Genomic DNA, 18,281 nt, shown 5'->3' with positions numbered 1-18,281 from the left:
CGTATATGGTCCACAAAAAAGATGGAATGGACACGGAATGAAAATATTTCATGTGCAAGAGTCCTTTAGGCTACTTTCACACTCATGGTTTGGTGTCAGCCTGCAAAGCGGAATGGAGACGGAACAGAAGCAAACTGAGGCAAACTGATGCATTCTGAGCGGATCCTTTTCCATTCAGAATGCATTAGGGCAAAACCGATCCGTTTTGGGCTGCTTGTGAGAGCCCTGAACGGATCTCACAAACGGAAAGCCAAAACGCCAGTGTGAAAGTAGCCTTAGTTGTGGTTCAGCATAGAGGCTTAGAGTTTAGCACTGTTGCCTTCCAGCTCTCTTGTCTTAGGCTTGAATGTACTTTAAAATGTGTTCTATTTGTTGCTACTCAGGGTCTAACACATAAATTATTGCTAAATTTATCTTTTTGAGGCTGTAAAAATAACTCTTTGGATAGTTATATGGACAGGACTTTGAATTTTGGAATCACTAAGATCTTCACTTGACTGGTATCTCACTAGTTGATTTGAGAAGCATGTGAATAACTATTTTATTACCTAGGGATTTCTTAAGTTTCAGGGTTCACAGTTCAAAGTTTCTACATTATCAAGAGGATAACTTTAGGTTAAAGGGTAACTGGCATGTTTTCATTAAAAAAAAATCTATTTTAGCATATGTTACTAAAATAGCAGCATTATGCATAAAGCAATCTTTAGTTTCTTCACATATCACTGTTTTCCTTGAGTTTTTCCCTTAGTTACGGCTGTTTAAACATTTACACAATGAAAACCTTCTCAAGATGGCTCCTGTGCCAGTTCTCTGAGGCTAAAACTACTTTCCCTCACTTCCCATACACATTTGCTGTAGCCAGCAGCTCCCTGCCAGCCAATCAGATTGGATTACTAAGAGACACACCTCCTAACTCTGAAGCCTAATGCAGACATGCAGTGTAAAGGACCGCCCCTCTGTCTTCTGTTTATACTAAAAGGAAGACAGACAAGCCCTAGTAACAGTTAGTGTTGATCGAGCACCAAAGTGCTTGAGTAGAACACTTTGTGATGCTCGGGTGCTCTACAGAGCACCTGAGCACATTGGAAGTCAATGGGAGAACCAGAGCATTAAACCAGGCACCCCCTGCTCTGAAAATGGGAGGGTGTCTGGCTCACAGGAAAAGGTCAGAAATTGATGGAAACATCACTGAAATGGTTCAGGAGCATGTCTACATGCATATTTCACTCCCAGGTCACTGCTAGGAACAAAGTAGTGCGCCACGTTTACAGACTGACAATAATACGCACCAAACTGAAGATAAAATTGATTTTAGAGGAGAAATTGTTAGAAAACATTCTTTCCTGTATATTTACTTGTATATAAGCTACAAGGAAGAGGCACTCCGATACAACCTGTATTTCACATAAAGAATGGCCTCATTCACATTGTGGTACAATTGTTCAGGTAGTTGGACTCCTACACTCATAAAGCCTATGCAAGAAGTGAAAGGGCTGCCAAAAATTACAAGGAACCAGCACTCAAAAACACCCTTTATTACACATATAGGAGGGCATCATACACACTCTTGAAAAATTATGATTGCTGGCCTGCTGGTGACCCTCAAAAACATTAGGAGCAAGGGCCTGCTGGTGACCCTCTAAAACATTAGGGGCAAGGGCCTGCTGCTGATCTGACCCTCTAAAACATTAGGGGTGAGGGCCTGCTGCTGATCTGACCATCTAAAACATTAGGGTCGAGGGCCTGCTTCTGACCTGACCATTTAAAACATTATGGGCGAGGGCCTGCTGGTGACCCTCTAAAACATTAGGGGGGAGAGTCTTCTGCTGAGCTGACCCTCTAATACATTAGAGGCGAGGGCCTGCTGTTGATCTGAGTGAGGGCAGCCTAATAAGCATGTTGATATGATGGAGGAGGAGGAGGACGAGAAAAGGAAGATTTAACCATATACCCTTTTTTGTGGTGGAAGTGGTGCATGGGAATACAGTGTATGCAATACACCATAAAAGCCACCTTTAAAGTGCCTTTATGTTCAGCAACTTTCCTCTGGTGGAGTAGAGAAGTGAGGGGCAATCCAGGCCTTGTTCATTTTGATAAGAGTCAACCTGTCAGCATTTTCAGTTGACAGGCGTATGCGCTTGTAATGGACCTCCTGGCACCCCGACTGGGTACCTCCATTGATGGATGCTCCTAATGCTTCCCGAGGGCTCCAAGCACTCCGCTTGACGTCATAAGCACTGCCGACCCCACGAACCGCCGTAGCTTGGTTGGTATTTGGCCGTCTTCCATCAACCCTGGACCTACAACAAGGTTTCCAGGTTCCAGTGGGTGACCCTATCCTCCTTCAGATTGCGATGCAGAAACAAGCTCCTAAAAGAGTTCAGGGATTATAGCCAGGGGAGTAAACAGCGTATAGCATTCCCCAGTGTAGATGCAGCCTTTTCCCCACACACATGAGACGAGACTCTATGTTGAGGGTAAACAGGATTCAGGAACACTTTAATGGGGCTACATGTCAGCCTTTTATGCAGGTCTTCCAGCAAGGGACACTCCCCTGGGGACCTTGTGGAAGACTGAGACAGTTTTTGCATTAGCCATTCACATGCATTTACAGTATGGAAACACTCCCAGCAATTGTACACAAACCCCCCTCTGCCTGTGATATAATTAAACACAGAGGGCCTGCGGTACAATTAAAAAACATAATGGGCTCTGCCAGTGATGGGCATACATATCCAGAAATCATCCAGATCTGAACGGGGGTTCCCGAATTACATGGAAGTCACATTTGAGCGACCGCAAGCATGGCTTTCCTGCCCAAAACAGTTCCACAGATTTAGGCTGTACGGCCGGTCTGCCTTCTTTAAAGTTTTAGTATATGGGCCATAATCCTGAGGCAAGAGGCTGGCAAATATGCTCCTCCAAAACCCAGTGGTTAAGTTATTTCCGCCACAGCGCTTATCAGTTATTTTGCCCCCAGCAGCACTAAATACCCGCTCTGACAAAACACTGGTGGCAGGGCAGGCCAGCATATTCCACTACTGCCCTCTGCTGCTCACAAAGCCTGGCCAACATGTGGACCGTGGAGTTCCAGCGCGTGCTCACGTCGCACAACAGTGAGCTGCCAATTGCAAGCGCTGCTGCAGCGTTGCAAGACCGGCAGCAGCTGTAGATTACTTTTGGAAATGGGCACACACAAGGCGCACCTTCACCAGTAGCTCAGGCAAATTGGGCAAGGTTTTGAGAAACCGCTGAGCCACTAAGTTGAACACGTGGGCTAGGCAATGGTATGTGTGTAAGCTTGCCGACCTCCAAAGCCGCCATCAAGTTACGTCCATTATCAGACACAACCATGCCTGGTTATAGGTTGAGTGGCGAGAGCCACAGCTCAATCTGGTCCCCTATATCCTGCCACAGCTCTGCGGTGGTGTGCTGTTTGTGACCTAAGCAAAAAAGTTTGAGCACGGCCTTTTGCCACTTCCCCACTGCAGTGCCATACTGCTTCAAGCTACTGACTGATGGATGACTGGTGCTGTAAGATGAGAATTCTGAGGTGGAAGTGGAGGTTGAGGTGGTGGAGGAGAAAGGGGAGTTGCAGCCACTAATGTAGGTGGTGGCAGAAATCCTGATGGAAACAATCCTTGGCGTCGGTAGCACCTGTGCCATCCCAGGATACGACTCGCACCTGGCCTCCACAACGTTCACCCAGTGTGCTGTCAGGGAAATGTAGCGTCCTTGGCCAAGAGCACTTGTCCATGTGTCAGTCGTTAAGTGGATTTTTCCAATAACTGCGTTGGTCAGGGCACGGGTGATGTAACGGGATACATGCTGGTGTGAGACGGGGACTGCACACAGGGAAAAATAGTGGTGGCTGGGGACTGAGTATCGAGGGATGGCCACCGCCATCAGGCTGCGGAAAGCCTCAGTGTCCACAAGCCTAAATGGCATCATTTACAGGGCCAGCAATTTGGAAAGGTGTGCATTTAGTGCTATGGCCTGTGGGTGGGTTGCTTTCGTTCAAAGTCCTAGGGTATAGACATCTGTACGCTGTGTTGGGACACAGATGTGGATTTGCTAGATGATGGTGCTTGCGAAGGTCCAGGTGCAGGGCGGGAGGCATCTGGGCCTGCGTCTTATACAGGGGATTGGCCAGCACGTAACACAGGGGAAGAGGAGGCAGTGGTGTGACCCGCAGACACTGATTGTGGACCCAGGCGTTCAGCCCACCTACTAGGGTGCTTTGATGCCATGTGGCGGATCATGCTGGTGGTGTTGAGGTTGCTACTAGTGTTCACGCCCCTGCTCATCTTGGTACGGCACAGGTTACAAATTACAATTCTTTTATGGTGCGCACTTTCCTCAAAAAAGCGCAAGACTGTGGAACACCTACCCCTTGGCAAGAAAAATTGCCACAATGGGGTGCTTTGGGAAACAGTTGCGGGCCTGTTTGGTGTGGCCCGCCTTTTCCCTTTTGCCACTCCACTGCCGCTTCCTGCCTCTTGCGGTGCTGCAGATCCCTCCCCTTTGTACTGCTGTCCACGCTCGGCTTGCCACCTTCCTAGGTTGGGTCAATGATTTCATCGTCCACCACCTCCTCTTCCACTTCCTCACTCTGGTCATCCTCCTGACTTGTTGACCTAACAAGAACCTCATTTATTGACAACTGTGTCTGATCCTCATCATGAGCCTCTTGAGACACTAATTGCCATTGACTTATTGGCAACTGTGTCTCAAGAGTTTGGGAATTAGTGCACAAGATCTCCTCATGTCCCTCTTCAAAAGGGCTTGGCGAGAGGGCCAAATCAAGGAATAGTGATGAAAAGAGCTCCTCTGAATATCTGAATGTGGGATCACTTGTTTGCCAAGACTCTCCATGGTGGGAGGAAGGAGGATCAGGATGAGGATTCCGTTGACCAGACTCTTGGCTACTGAGACTGGAGTTTATGGAAGACAGGGTGGTGCTTAACCGACTGGAAGCATTATCTGCTGCAATCTAACTGACCACCTGGTGTGACTTCAAGTGTGGTGTTCTGCGCCGCCCTGCAAACTGGGACATGAAGCTAGGTATCCTGGATGAGTGTGTTTCTTGTGCTCTGGCAGCAGGCGCAGTTTTACCGTGCCCACGGACACGGCCTCTGCGTGCACCATCAGCAGCACGGCCACTTCCCAATCCCTTACTGCACGCCTTGAGTAAATTAAATGGCATATATGCTTGCAAGTATGTCACACGTACAGAAGCTCAGGTTTTGTAAGTGTATGCGCAAATAAATTGCATTGAAAGTCACAGATATTTAGGATGCGCAAACGTTACACAGGAGATGTAGCGCAGGTAATGTCGCTGTCACCAGCGGCGAAAAAATTTAACTGAATGTCACAGATATTTAGGATGCGCACACGTTAAACAGGAGATGTAGCGCAAGTTATGTTGCTGTCACCAGCGGTGAAAAAATGACACTGAATGTCACTGATATTTGTCATGCGCAAATGTTACACAGGAGATGAAGAAACAAGAGTTCCAATACTTATTGCAATGGTATGTCAGAGCGATTCCCAAATGTGAAGTGGGTACAGATCACAGTTCAGACCATCCGTTTTTGAGGGACCGCGCGTTCCCTATCCAGAAGTTTGCACTTCTTCAATCTCGAAGCATCCAAGATTTAAGACACAAGCAACGGACGCCCCTGACGAAGCGTGGAGCGAAACCCGGGTCGGGGAGAGTTGTAAAGACAGCCTTGACTGCTTGTTTTATCTCATGTTTGGTAAAAACTTTTTTACGGCGATCTTGTTAGCGGTGCTTCACTATTGGAGTCATCCTATATTTTAGTGGTGGTGAAGACATTTGGAAAAAAGGGGAGCCATGGAGCTTTATGATGTGCCTATATGTCAAGCTGCGCTTGTGAGTACTGTGAGACTGTGAACCGGGGAGGGACCCCCAGGATACAGCGAAGTCATGGAATAAGGAAAGCGACACGGACACCAGCTCCTGATGCAAAAACAGTAACTTTACTGAACAGTAGTATTAACAGAAATAACAATAACACTAGTTACAGAGAGTATATATATATATATATATATATACTCTCTGTAACTATGTCCCACTGTTCACGTGCCCTGAATACTCCCAGCCTGGACGCTGGAGTAGACTTGTAGTGTAGCAACAGTGGAGTGTCCAGAATACCCTATACCCCAGGCTCAGAGTCACGGTACCAGTCCAAATGAACAACCGTATCCAAAGCGGCGTACACAGCAGAGCCCGCAAGTCGATACTGTGCCGCAGGGTAACGGACCTGACCGCTGGCGCACACGGCAGAGCCTGCAAGTCAATAACCGTGCCGCTAAGTCACTGACCTGGGTATGTCCTATGTTTTACTGGTTGCTCCAGACAGACAGCAAATCCCTGCTACAACATGTGACCCTGCAGAACCTGTACTCTGACCCTCTGTTCCGATCAGCTTGCTGACGCCGATACTCATTCCTGCGAACAGAATCCGGATCCACACGGTTCTCTCATGCAGCTCACAAAATGGCAGACTAATTCTTCTCCAAGTTGAGCAACTCCACCTCTCCTGGTAGCTCCAACAGTTCCACGGCTCTTCCAGCCTTCCAGGACCCAAACCTCTCTCTCTCTGGGAAGCCTTCTGGATCGCTGACCCTGGCCTGGTCCTTATCCGATGGGGACTTACACCAACTCACACATCCTTCCATCCACCATGAGGCCTCACAGGGTCTGTAACCACATTCCACGGTCCAAATGACCTTCCGGGAACCGATCCTTTCTCCCTTGGCAACATCTGCATTGCTGACAGGCATCAGTCACTTCTGACAGTCACTTTGACCACTCCAAGTCCCACAGACCTGAGGATGGCACTGGATCCTGTATTCAGACTCAGCACAAGCATGTCTCCTCATGTCACCATTTCCTGCTCAGTCTGGCACACAGCAGCATGAGTCATCATCATGAGTCATCATCTGTTTTACATATCAGGCAGTAACTTCGCTGTTTAGGGAAACAGCAGCCTCTTGTGGCAGAAAACAGAATGACAGTCTCAGAAACAGCATTCAAGAATCAGTGGCTGTTTCTCCATCTTACAGTACAGCCACACAAGGAATTTTTGATGATCTGCAGTGCTTCACTATATGTATATTTTCTGACATCCCACAGGAGACTTTAGTTTGGTGGCAGTGGGACCTGATTTACTTGCGTCTTAAATCTTGGATGCTTCGAGATTGAAGAGGTGCAATCCCTGGGTCCCTCAAAAACGCATGCTTATACAGGAGATGTAGCGCAGGTAATGTCGCTGTCACCAGCGGCACAAAAAATGACACTGAATGTCAAAGATATTTATCATGCGCCGAGCATCACGATGCTCAAGTCAAAATGGTGTTCGACCGAGCCTGCTCGCCCTACACTACTGTAGCAATGGTCTTTTAAGGGAGCAGTGGAAAGGGACAGAGGACATTAATGAAAGCTGTTATTAAAAGGTAATTACAGATCTTTTGACAGACTAAGGGCTCATGCACACGACCGTTGTTGTTTTGCGGTCCGTTTTTCACGGATCCGTTCCGTATATGAGTTTTTTTTTCTCTGATTTAAGTCCTCTACCGTTCCGTTATTCCACAAAACAAATCCGTATGGTTTCCGTATGTGATCCGTTTTTTGCGGATTGGAAACGGAAACAGTAATTTATTAATCACCAAACACATGAGCAATTTGGGCTGGGCATAGCATTACTACAGTATGGATCTGCAAAATGCAGATGAAATACGGATGACATACAGATGTGTTCCGTGTGCGTTTTGTATTTTTTGCAGACCCATTGACTTGAATGGGGCCTCGGACCGTGATTTGTGGACAATAATAGGACACGCACTATTTTTTTTCAGAACGGAAACACGGAAATACGGAAACGGAATGGAAGCAAAAAGAAAATATGTTTGTGTGCATGAGACCTAACTCAGGTATACATGCCTAGCTCTAATAAACTTGCAAATAAAATATGACAGTTACATTTTAAATTTCACCTAAACGTTTGTATATACACTTACCTAAAGAATTATTAGGAACACCATACTAATACGGTGTTGGACCCCCTTTTGCCTTCAGAACTGCCTTAATTCTACGTGGCATTGATTCAACAAGGTGCTGATAGCATTCTTTAGAAATGTTGGCCCATATTGATAGGATAGCATCTTGGAGTTGATGGAGATTTGAGGGATGCACATCCAGGGCACGAAGCTCCTGTTCCACCACATCCCAAAGATGCTCTATTGGGTTGAGATCTGGTGACTGTGGGGGCCATTTTAGTACAGTGAACTCATTGTCATGTTCAAGAAACCAATTTGAAATGATTCGAGCTTTGTGACATGGTGCATTATCCTGCTGGAAGTAGCCATCAGAGTGTGGGTACATGGTGGTCATGAAGGGATGGACATGGTCAGAAACAATGCTCAGGTAGCCTGTGGCATTTAAACGATGGCCAATTGGCACTAAGGGGCCTAAAGTGTGCCCAGAAACCATCCCCACACCATTACACCACCACCACCAGCCTGTACAGTTGTAACAAGGCATGATGGATACATGTTCTCATTCTGTTTATGCCAAATTCGGACTCTACCATTTGAATGTCTCAACAGAAATCGAGACTCATCAGACCAGGCAACATTTTTCCAGTCTTCAACAGTCCAATTTTGGTGAGCTCGTGCAAATTGTAGCCTCTTTTTCCTATTTGTAGTGGAGATGAGTGGTACCCGGTGGGGTCTTCTGCTGTTGTAGCCCATCCGCCTCAAGGTTGTGCTTTGCTGCATATCTCGGTTGTAACGAGTGGTTATTTCAGTAAACGTTGCTCTTCTATCAGCTTGAATCAGTCGGCCCATTCTCCTCTGACCTCTAGCATCCACAAGGCATTTTCGCCCACAGGACTGCCGCATACTGGATGTTTTTCCCTTTTCACACCATTCTTTGTAAACCCTAGAAATGGTTGTGCGTGAAAACCCCAGTAACTGAGCAGATTGTGAAATACTCAGACCGACCCGTCTGGCACCAACAACCATGCCACACTCAAAATTGCTTAAATCACCTTTCTTTCCCATTCTGACCTTCAGTTTGGAGTTCAGGAGATTGTTTTGACCAGGACCACAACCCTACATGCATTGAAGCAACTGCCATGTGATTGGTTGACTAGATAATCGCATTAATGAGAAATAGAACAGGTGTTCCTAATAATTCTTTTGGTGAGTGTACATTATTAAAACCTATTGTAAATGTCTGGCAGGAGCAGTGTTGTACGTTGCAGAGCTCCTGCTAGTGCTCGCTCTGCTAAAAGTCTGGACCGATGTGGTATACAAGGTGTTTAGCAGAGCGAACGCAGGCAGATGTTCTGCATAGCACATTGCTGCTCCTGCCTGTGCCTGCACCACTAAAGCCTGCCATCGCAAATTGGTTGTTCTATGCCAGGCTTTAGCAGAGCAGGGCAGGTACAGATGAAGTAGTTCTTCTTGTTTCCTGTTGTATGATGTTCTGATATATTGTATAACCCAGTATAGCTCTGTATGGATCAGTCAGGGTTAACAATACCCTTTAGGAAGCGATGTGATAGACTTAGGTCTGCCCTAGTTCAGTGTAGTGTGTTGGCTGGGAAGGTGAGAGGAGCTACATGTGCTTACTCCTTAAAGCTCTGCATCAAGAAAGCTTCAGAGAAGGAAAATAAAAAAAATAAAGGGGGTCATTTACTACACCTGAACTTCAGGCACCTGTTTTACATGGAAAATGTAAAAAACAAAAAATAAAGTATATTAGAATTTCATTTTCTGACATTTGCAATAGTTTTTAATTAGGTATATGCAAAAGTTTAGGTACACTTTAAATATTCCCATGTTATTGAATGAAAATTACTGCTGTTAAAGGCTTCTCTGGAATTTAACAATTGACGATTTTTCCCTAGGATAGATTATCAATATCAGATCAACAGGGTTTGACACCCCGGGAGTAGCTCTAGCACCCAAAAATAGGAGTCAGAACTACCCAGCTCAGTCTACAGTGTGGTAGATGGACTTGGGTACTGCAGCCCTGCTCCCATTCACTTCAATGAGAGAGAGCGCTGCAGTAACCAGCTCTACCCGCTACACAATGGAGGAAGCTGTGTAGTCACGTTACATATTTCTGCCAAGAGATACCTTCAAACAGTTGATCAGTAGGGGTGCAGGGTGTCAGACTCCTGATGATCTTATATTGATGACCTATCTATCCTACGGATAGGGCATCAGTTGGTAAATCCTGGAGAACCCCTAAGAATAGAGAATAAAGTTTGTTCCCTTTTTATGGGAATCTTCAATAGCAATATTGTAACAAAATTCATCATAGAAGTCAACTACTACTAAGGCTACTATCACACTAGTGTTATTCTTTTCCGATATTGAAATCCGGTAAAGGGTTTCAATACCAGAAAAAAAACGGTTTTGTCCTAATGCATTCTGAATGGAAATGTCTTCCGTTTCATCCCTTGTACGGTATTTGACCGGACAAAATCCTGGTACACTACTGCACTTGCCGGGCCTGGCATTATTTCCCATAGAGATATATTAATGCCGAATCCGGCACCAAGTGTTCCGGAAATTTCAGGATTGCCGGATCCGGTTTTCCAGTCTGCACATGCGTCGGGACATAGGGGGAGCTATTTTTGGTTTTGATCTTTGAAAAAAATTTAATACATATTTCCGTTTGCATATGGTTTGCCGGATCCAGCAGGCAGTTCCGTTGCCAAACAACTCTAGTGTGAAAGTACCATAAGACCACGGAAATTCACTTTTGAGCTTTACAAAATATGTATATCCCACACAGAAATAGTGAACGCTCCACCCAGCTCTTATAGTCCATGTCAGAATATCTCATAGCCTTGAACATCTGAAGATATTCAAGTGGAGATTGGATTTGCTAATAGAACTAATAAACATTGGTCTGCTCTTTTAATAGATACGGTTATGTGCAGGCAATTATAGGACTATTCCTACAGAAAGTACATTACCTGGTTTGATGTTATTGAATTCTTTCTCTATTGCCTCTTCTGTTGTTGTGAGCATAAGATTTCGGACATATAAAATCTTAACTGATGACATTGTATCTTCATCAACTTCAACTTCTGGCTCTGCCCAGTCCACTGCAATTGGATGACCCCATAACTGAATTCGTCCTGGAAGATGATAGCATAAAAAGTATGTACATCTAATATATAAAGCTGAGTGCATGTATATATGTATGTCCGCTAAAGGAATCCACACTGTCGCATTTACAATCACAAAATTTGGCACACAGGTACACCAGGTGTCCGGGGAGGTTTTAGACCAGGTTTCAGCTCTCTAGGAGGTACCGTTTCTGAGATATGAGACAAAGAATGCATTAGCCAATAGAAGCTCGCAAGCCGTTAGCCTCCATATACACAGTTTATCTTCACTGCTGTAGGAGAGCTTTAAAGGAAATCTGTCACCAGGATAATCGCTATTGAAGTAAAGCCATGGCCTAATAGCACTTAGTACCTTATTTCAAGAAGTGCCTTTGTTCCAGCAATAGATGTTTTATCCTCTGAAAATCCAGTTTATTTAGTATGCAAATGAGCCAGTAAGATGCCCAGAGGGGCGTCACTCTTGCAGTACGGAGCCCAGACACGCCCCCTGCCACAATGTGTCCACCCTCAAAAGACTTAAAACCCCGCCCCCAGGTCCAGTTAATCCACGCCCCGGTACAGTTAGGCCACGCCCTCCAACTCCTCAGCCGACGGGGATTGAAAAAATGAAGTTAAAAATCAACTTCTAGGTGCAGCTAAGCCACGCCCAGATCTGCTTAGGCCCCCCCCCCTCTTCAGCCGACAGGGATTGAAAAAATGAAGTTACAAATCAACTTCTGTCAGCTGCAGGGGTGGGAGGGAGGGGGACTTTCTTCCTGCAGCTCAAAAGGACATCCCTGTGTCCGTCCAGACCCTGTGCCAGACGGAGGACAGGGAGTCTGAAAGCCGGACTGTCCGGCCTAAAACTGGACCTCTGGCCACCCTAGGGGCAGGCTGCTGTGGAGGTCACAGTTAAGTGGATGGTCCATTATGGAGGTCAGTGTTAAGGGGCAGATTGCTGTAAAGGCCACTGTTAAGGGAGCGGTCCCCTGTGGAGGTCACTGTCAAGGGGGTGGTGTGCTGTGAAAGTCACTGTTAAAGGGGAAAGCTGTAAAGGTCAAAGTTAAGGGGGTGAGCTGCTGTGGAGGTTCAATTTTAAAGGAATGGAGGACTGTGGGGGGGTCGGTGTTAAGGGGTGGGGGCTGTGGAGGTCACTGTTTTGGGGGCGGGGTGCTGTAGATGTCACTGTTATAGTGGATAGTGTCGATATCTTTTAACGACACACACAAACATTAAATGAAATAGATTAAATATACCCGAGCGAAGCCGAGTCCTTCAGCTAGTGTTATATAAAAGTGAAATAAATAGATAAAAAAGTCTTCAATTTACAATTTTCAATAATCCTGGCATATAAAGCCAAACTGGAAAAGTAAATCTTTAAAAAGTTTCTGCTTCAGACAATCCACTTTTAAATGCAATAGTAATAGTGTACCTGCAATAAATAAATAAACTTTCATATGTCATAGTGACATATCATAGGTTTTAATTGGTGGGCATTTGACTGCTGAAACCCCCACCATCACTGAAATGAAGAGATAGAAGCAGGGGCGTAACAATCGCGTTCGCAGGGGGTGCGACTGCGATCGGGTCTGGCGGGGGGAGGGCCCGCTGTACTAACATATAATGAAGCGCTGTGACGGGGCCTGGCATGAAGTACAGTGACAATGCCGGGCCCCCATCAGGGCGCTCCATTACATGTTTAATATGAGCCAAGGTGGGGGAGGTTTGCGCAGAGGGGGGGAGGAGGAAGAGGGGGGACGCGCGCACTCACTCACATACACTCGGACTTGGCCCGGCAGTTCTTGTCACTGCCGGGCTGTCTCCAGATCATCAGTGAAGCAGGAGCTCTAGCGCTCCCTCTCCTGGTCGCACATCGCGCTACTGGCTGTGGGAGGAGCTCTGAAGGCCCGGGAAACTGCCTTCAGTACAGCCAGCAGGGCGATGTGAGTGTGGCAGCGCAACATCAGGGAAGAGGGTAAGTATGTGTCTTTTTTTTCTTTTCCTAACACTGCAGACTGGGGGCAAAGGGGAAGGGGGTGGGGGGGTTGATGGGCACAACTAGAGTGAGGGGGCACAAAAGTGGGCATCTCTACTGCTGAGGGGGCACCTAATCTGCCTTAACTACTGTGAGGGGGGCACATATAAAGGCATAACTATGAGGGGGCACATATATCAACTACTGTGACGGGGGGCACATAATCTGGTATAACCACTGTGAGGGGCACATATGTGGGCATATCTAATGTGAGGGGCACATAATCTGGCATAACCACTGTAGAGGGGCACATATCTGGCATAACTACTGTGAGGGGGCACATATAAAGGCATAACTATGAGAGGGCACATATGAAGGCATAACTACTGTGAGGGGGGGCACATATTCTGGCATAACCACTGTGAGGGGCACATATGTGGGCATATTTAATGTGAGGGGCACATAATCTGGCATAACCACTGTTATGTCTGGTCATAACTACTGTGAGGAGCACATAATCTGGCATAACTACTGTGAGTGGGCACATATCTGGCCATAACTACTGTGAGGGGGAACATATCTGGGTCTAACTACTGTGAGCGGGCACATATCTGGACATATCCACTGTGAGCGGGCACATATCTGGGCATAACCACTGTGAGGGGCACATATCTGGGCATAATTACTGTGAGGGGGCACATTTCTGGGCATAACTACTGTGAGGGGGCACATATCTGGGCATAACTACTGTGAGGGGGCACATATCTGACATAAATACCGTGAGGGGGCACATATTTGGCATAACTACTGTTAGGGGGCACATATCTGGGCATAACTACTGTGACAGGAACAAAGGTGGGCATAACTGCTGTGAGGGGCCACAAGAAGGACATAACTTTTGTGAAGGGACCACAAGGTGGGCTTAATTACTGTGAAAGGCCACAAGGTGGCTGTGTGGTAGCACTTAGGGGAAATGTCTTAGATTACCCTGCTATACATGGGCATGGCTCAGTCTTACAGGCCAGCACAGCGCCCCCTGCTGGTGATTTCACAGGGGCAGTCACCATCCCTTCCTTATGTGATTATTCTTTTTCTCTATCACCACATGAACCTTGTTCTGGATCCAGCGGACATCACACCGACGCCAGCGACACCCAGGATGAGGTAGGACCAGATTTTATTAGAACTGGGTGAGTGTAGCCATGCTTTGGGCTTAGGGTTCTTTAACACGAGCGTATCCCATGCGGGTAATCCGCTGCGTGAAAGAAAACCAAGCCCCTCTCCGGACAGCAGAGACACGGAGCAGTAACATGATTGATAATGCTCTTTGCCTCTCTATGATCGTTTTGCTACAAAATCACAGGGAGGCAAAGAGCATTATTAATCATGTTACTGCTCCCTGTCTCTGCTGTCCGGAGAGGGGCTTGGCTGTCATTCACGCAGCAGACTAGCCGCACGGAAAAGAGCCCTTAGTAAGAAAATCTGCTGGGCCCCAGTTTGCACTGGGGCCCATAACACTCTACCTACGCCACTGGATAGAAGCATTCATCCACAGCATAGTCTCTCCGTGCTGAGGGAGACAGATTCAAGAGGGGATCATAGAGTTTCGACCCCCCCATCAAAACTGCTCGATGAAATCATATCAGAAGAGTACTTGCAACCGTCTCACCATATTTTTTTTATATATATTTTTTTATGCTTAACACAAGATTTATTGAGAGCAAAAAAATATCATAAATTACTGCTTAAACTGCTAAAAGTCGCAGGCAGAGTGGTACAGGAGAACTGCAGTATAAAGCAAGGCAATACCCTTAGAAGAGTAGTCATGAAATACAATCATCAATAATGTGCAAAACCAAAAAACTGTCATGTTAGCATTTAATAACTAACTAAAACCCAATCATAGCAGGTCTCAACTAGCGCACGCAAGTAAATGTACAAAAACCAAGTAACATATAAAACCAGATTCAAAGCATAGATGGCAAGGTGGATTACTGTATACTGTACATATAATGTATGGAGGTTACACCATGCCGGACAATATAACCTCTGTGCCATGCTGTACAATAAACAGTATAACCCCTACACAGTGTAGCGGTATACTGTATATTGTGTGGCACAGTATAGCGGTATACTGTATATTGTGTGGCACAGTGTAGGCTACATGTGTATAACAGAAACATACTCCACATGAAAACTTACAGTTACTTGACTTGGCCCGTGGCGATCTCGGACACCAGTTTAACACTTTGCTGGGGGGCTCAGTGGAGCTGATGTTGTGCTTTATCCTAATAAGAAAGATTTCATAATAAGGATTTGGAAAAAGGGCAGAGGGATAGCAGAGCAGGGAGAGGCTGGTGCTGCTACTAGCGGGTCATACCATGGGGGAGTAATAAAGTCCACCATAATGCCCCCCCAGTAGAAATAATTATCCTTATAATGTACAAAACATACCCCCTTGTAATGCCCCAGTTGAGCTAATGTTCCCATAATGTGCCAATATAAAATACCCCTTCTCAGTGCCCCCGTAGATGACCCCATAGTGCTCCTCTCCCCCCTTCCCCATAGTACCCACCATAATGTGTCCCTGTATAAAATGCCCCTATACAGAGCCCCCCATATAAAATACCCCTTCTTTTTAGCCTCAGTAGATGCCCCTATAGTGCCACCCAATAATGTGCCAGTAATAAGTGCCCCCATAGATGCCCCCTAATCATGTGCCAGTAAGATGTGCCCCCATAGATGCCCCCAATCATGTGCCAGTAATAAGAGCCCCCATAGATGCCCCCCAATCATGTGCCAGTAATAAGAGCCCCCCACCATCATGTGCCAGTAGCCCCCTTATGTGCCAGTCACCCCCCTATCATGTGCCAGTAGCCTCCTATCATGTGACAGTAGCCCCCCTTATGTGCCAGTAGTCCCCCTTATGTGCCAGTAGCCTCCTATCATGTGCCAGTAGCCCCCCTTATGTGCCAGTAGCCCCCCCTATGTGCTAGTAGCTCCCCCTATGTGCCAGTAGCTCCCCCTATGTGCCAGTAGCTCCCACTATGTGCCAGTAGCCCCCCTTATGTGCCAGTAGTCCCCCTTATGTGCCAGTAGTCCCCCTCATGAGCCAGTAGCCTCCTATAATGTGCCAGTAGCCCCCCTCAATGCGCCAGTATCAAGTGCCTCTCTCCTTTCCACCCACCCCCCATGTGCCAGTATCATAGTGCCATCTCCCCCCAATGTGCCAGTATCAAGTGCCTCTCTCCTTCCCACCCACCCCCCATGTGCTAGTATCATAGTGCCATCGTTCCCCAATGTGCCAGTATTAAGTGCCTCTCTCCTCCCCCCCATATGTGCCAGTATCATAGTGCCATCTCCCCATGTGCCAGTATCAAGTGCCTCTCTTCTTTCCAACCATGTGCCAGTATCATAGTGCCAACCCACCTATGTGCCAGTATCAGGTGCCAAACCCCCTCATGTGCCGGTATCAAGTGCCTCTTGCTCCCCCCATGTTGCAGTAACAGTCGGGTATTTAAAAAAAAACAAACACTTATACTTACCTCCATGTCAACGATGCGATGCAGCCTCTTCCGGCCTGTATGTCCATATATGGAGTCAGTGCTTGTGTATTTTAGAAAAGTTTCTGCTGGGACTGAAACCCACGACCTTCTGTATCTGTCATGGAACCATGAACCAGACGTACAACAAGAGATAAGTGGAAATAAGAAGGCTTTATTGAAAATCAAGCTGTAAGGCAAAAGTCCAAACGGATGGCTAAACCGAAGCAGGGTCTTGCGAAGCCAGAGGGCAGGAACCAGAAGGGTAGTCAGACGAAGCCTGGATCAGGAACCAGCAGGGTAGTCAGACGAAGCCTGGATCAGGAACCAGCAGGGTAATCAGACGAAGCCTGGATCAGGAACCAGCAGGGTAGTCAGACGAAGCCAGGATCAGGAACCAGAAGCAGCAGCAGTCTTAGAAGCATGTGAACACAGGAGGACCAAGCAAGGAACTGAAGCCACAGACCTCCTATATATATGAGCTAGGCATCCAGCTCCTCCCAGTGGGAAGGAGAAGCCGCAGGGTGGGAGGCTACAAGAAACCCAGAAACCAAGATGGCCGCCAGCACATGTCAAACGAAGGAGAACAGCAAGAAGGTAAGACCATGACAGTATCAGAGGCAAGGCACTTAACCACACAGCTATAAGAGCTGTATGGCCACTGCCTGAAAAATATGAGACTTCTACTGTAGACTCGTTTATAGCTTTGATATCTAGTGTACATTCATCCACATGACAGCTGCCCCAGCGCACTCAGCTCTGCTATATCTCTATATATGATAGCTGCCCCAGCACACCCAGCTCTGCTACATCTATACACATGACAGCTGCCCTCATTGTACAACCTTCAGAGTAGTTTTGTACAGATGTGTGCCCCCTCACAGTAGTTAAGCACACATTGTGCCCTCTCACAGTAGTTATGCCCACATTGTGCTCCCCTCACAGTAGGTATGCCCTCTCTGTGCCCCTTTCACAGTTGTAATGCCCTCTTTGTGCTCCCTTCACAATAATAATCCCCATTGTGCCCCCTTCATAGTAATAATCCTCATTGTGCCACTTCATAGTAATAATGCTCATTGTGTCGTGTCCCCTTCATAGTAATAATCCCCATGGTGCCTCGTTAATGGTAATAATGCCCACTGTACCCCCTTCATAGTAAGAAGGTAGGACCATGACAGTACCTCCCCCTCAAGGGCCCCTCCTCCGCGGAGTAAAGAACGGTTTCTGAGGGAAGCGTGCGTGGAAGGCTCGGAGCAAGGCAGGAGCATGGACATCTGCGGAGGGAACCCAGGAACGCTCCTCTGGACCATAACCACACCAATGGACCAAAAACTGCACCCGACCGCGGACCAGGCGTGAGTCCAGGATATTGCTCACCTCATACTCCTCACGATTGCCCACTTGGACCGGACGAGGCCGAGGAACCGAGGAAGTGAAACGATTACACACCAGTGGCTTCAACAGGGAGACATGAAACACGTTGGAGATCTGCATGCCAGGAGGAAGCGCAAGGGCATAGGCTACCGGGTTTACCCTGCGAAGCACTCGGAAGGGACCAACAAAGCGAGGCGCCAGCTTGGGAGTGGGCACACGAAGGTTGAGGTTGCG

At 47.0% G+C, this 18,281-nt stretch overlaps 1 protein-coding gene across 2 annotated transcripts in view; it reads right to left on the bottom strand.

Annotated features, from left to right (window-relative positions):
- The window catches only part of A1CF (APOBEC1 complementation factor), a 92,686-nt gene that overhangs the window by 31,000 nt on the left and 43,405 nt on the right, over window positions 1-18,281 (bottom strand). For both annotated transcript variants that reach the window (XM_044299812.1, XM_044299813.1), the window contains exon 6: window positions 11,022-11,186. In XM_044299812.1, the coding sequence (XP_044155747.1) occupies window positions 11,022-11,186 (165 nt within the window). The remainder of the gene's footprint in view (window positions 1-11,021; window positions 11,187-18,281) is intronic.

The sequence above is a fragment of the Bufo gargarizans genome, chromosome 6, assembly GCF_014858855.1.
Source record: "Bufo gargarizans isolate SCDJY-AF-19 chromosome 6, ASM1485885v1, whole genome shotgun sequence".
Lineage (NCBI taxonomy): Eukaryota > Metazoa > Chordata > Amphibia > Anura > Bufonidae > Bufo > Bufo gargarizans.
Note: the sequence above shows the minus strand (reverse complement) of the source record. Positions and strands in the feature narration are given on the sequence as shown.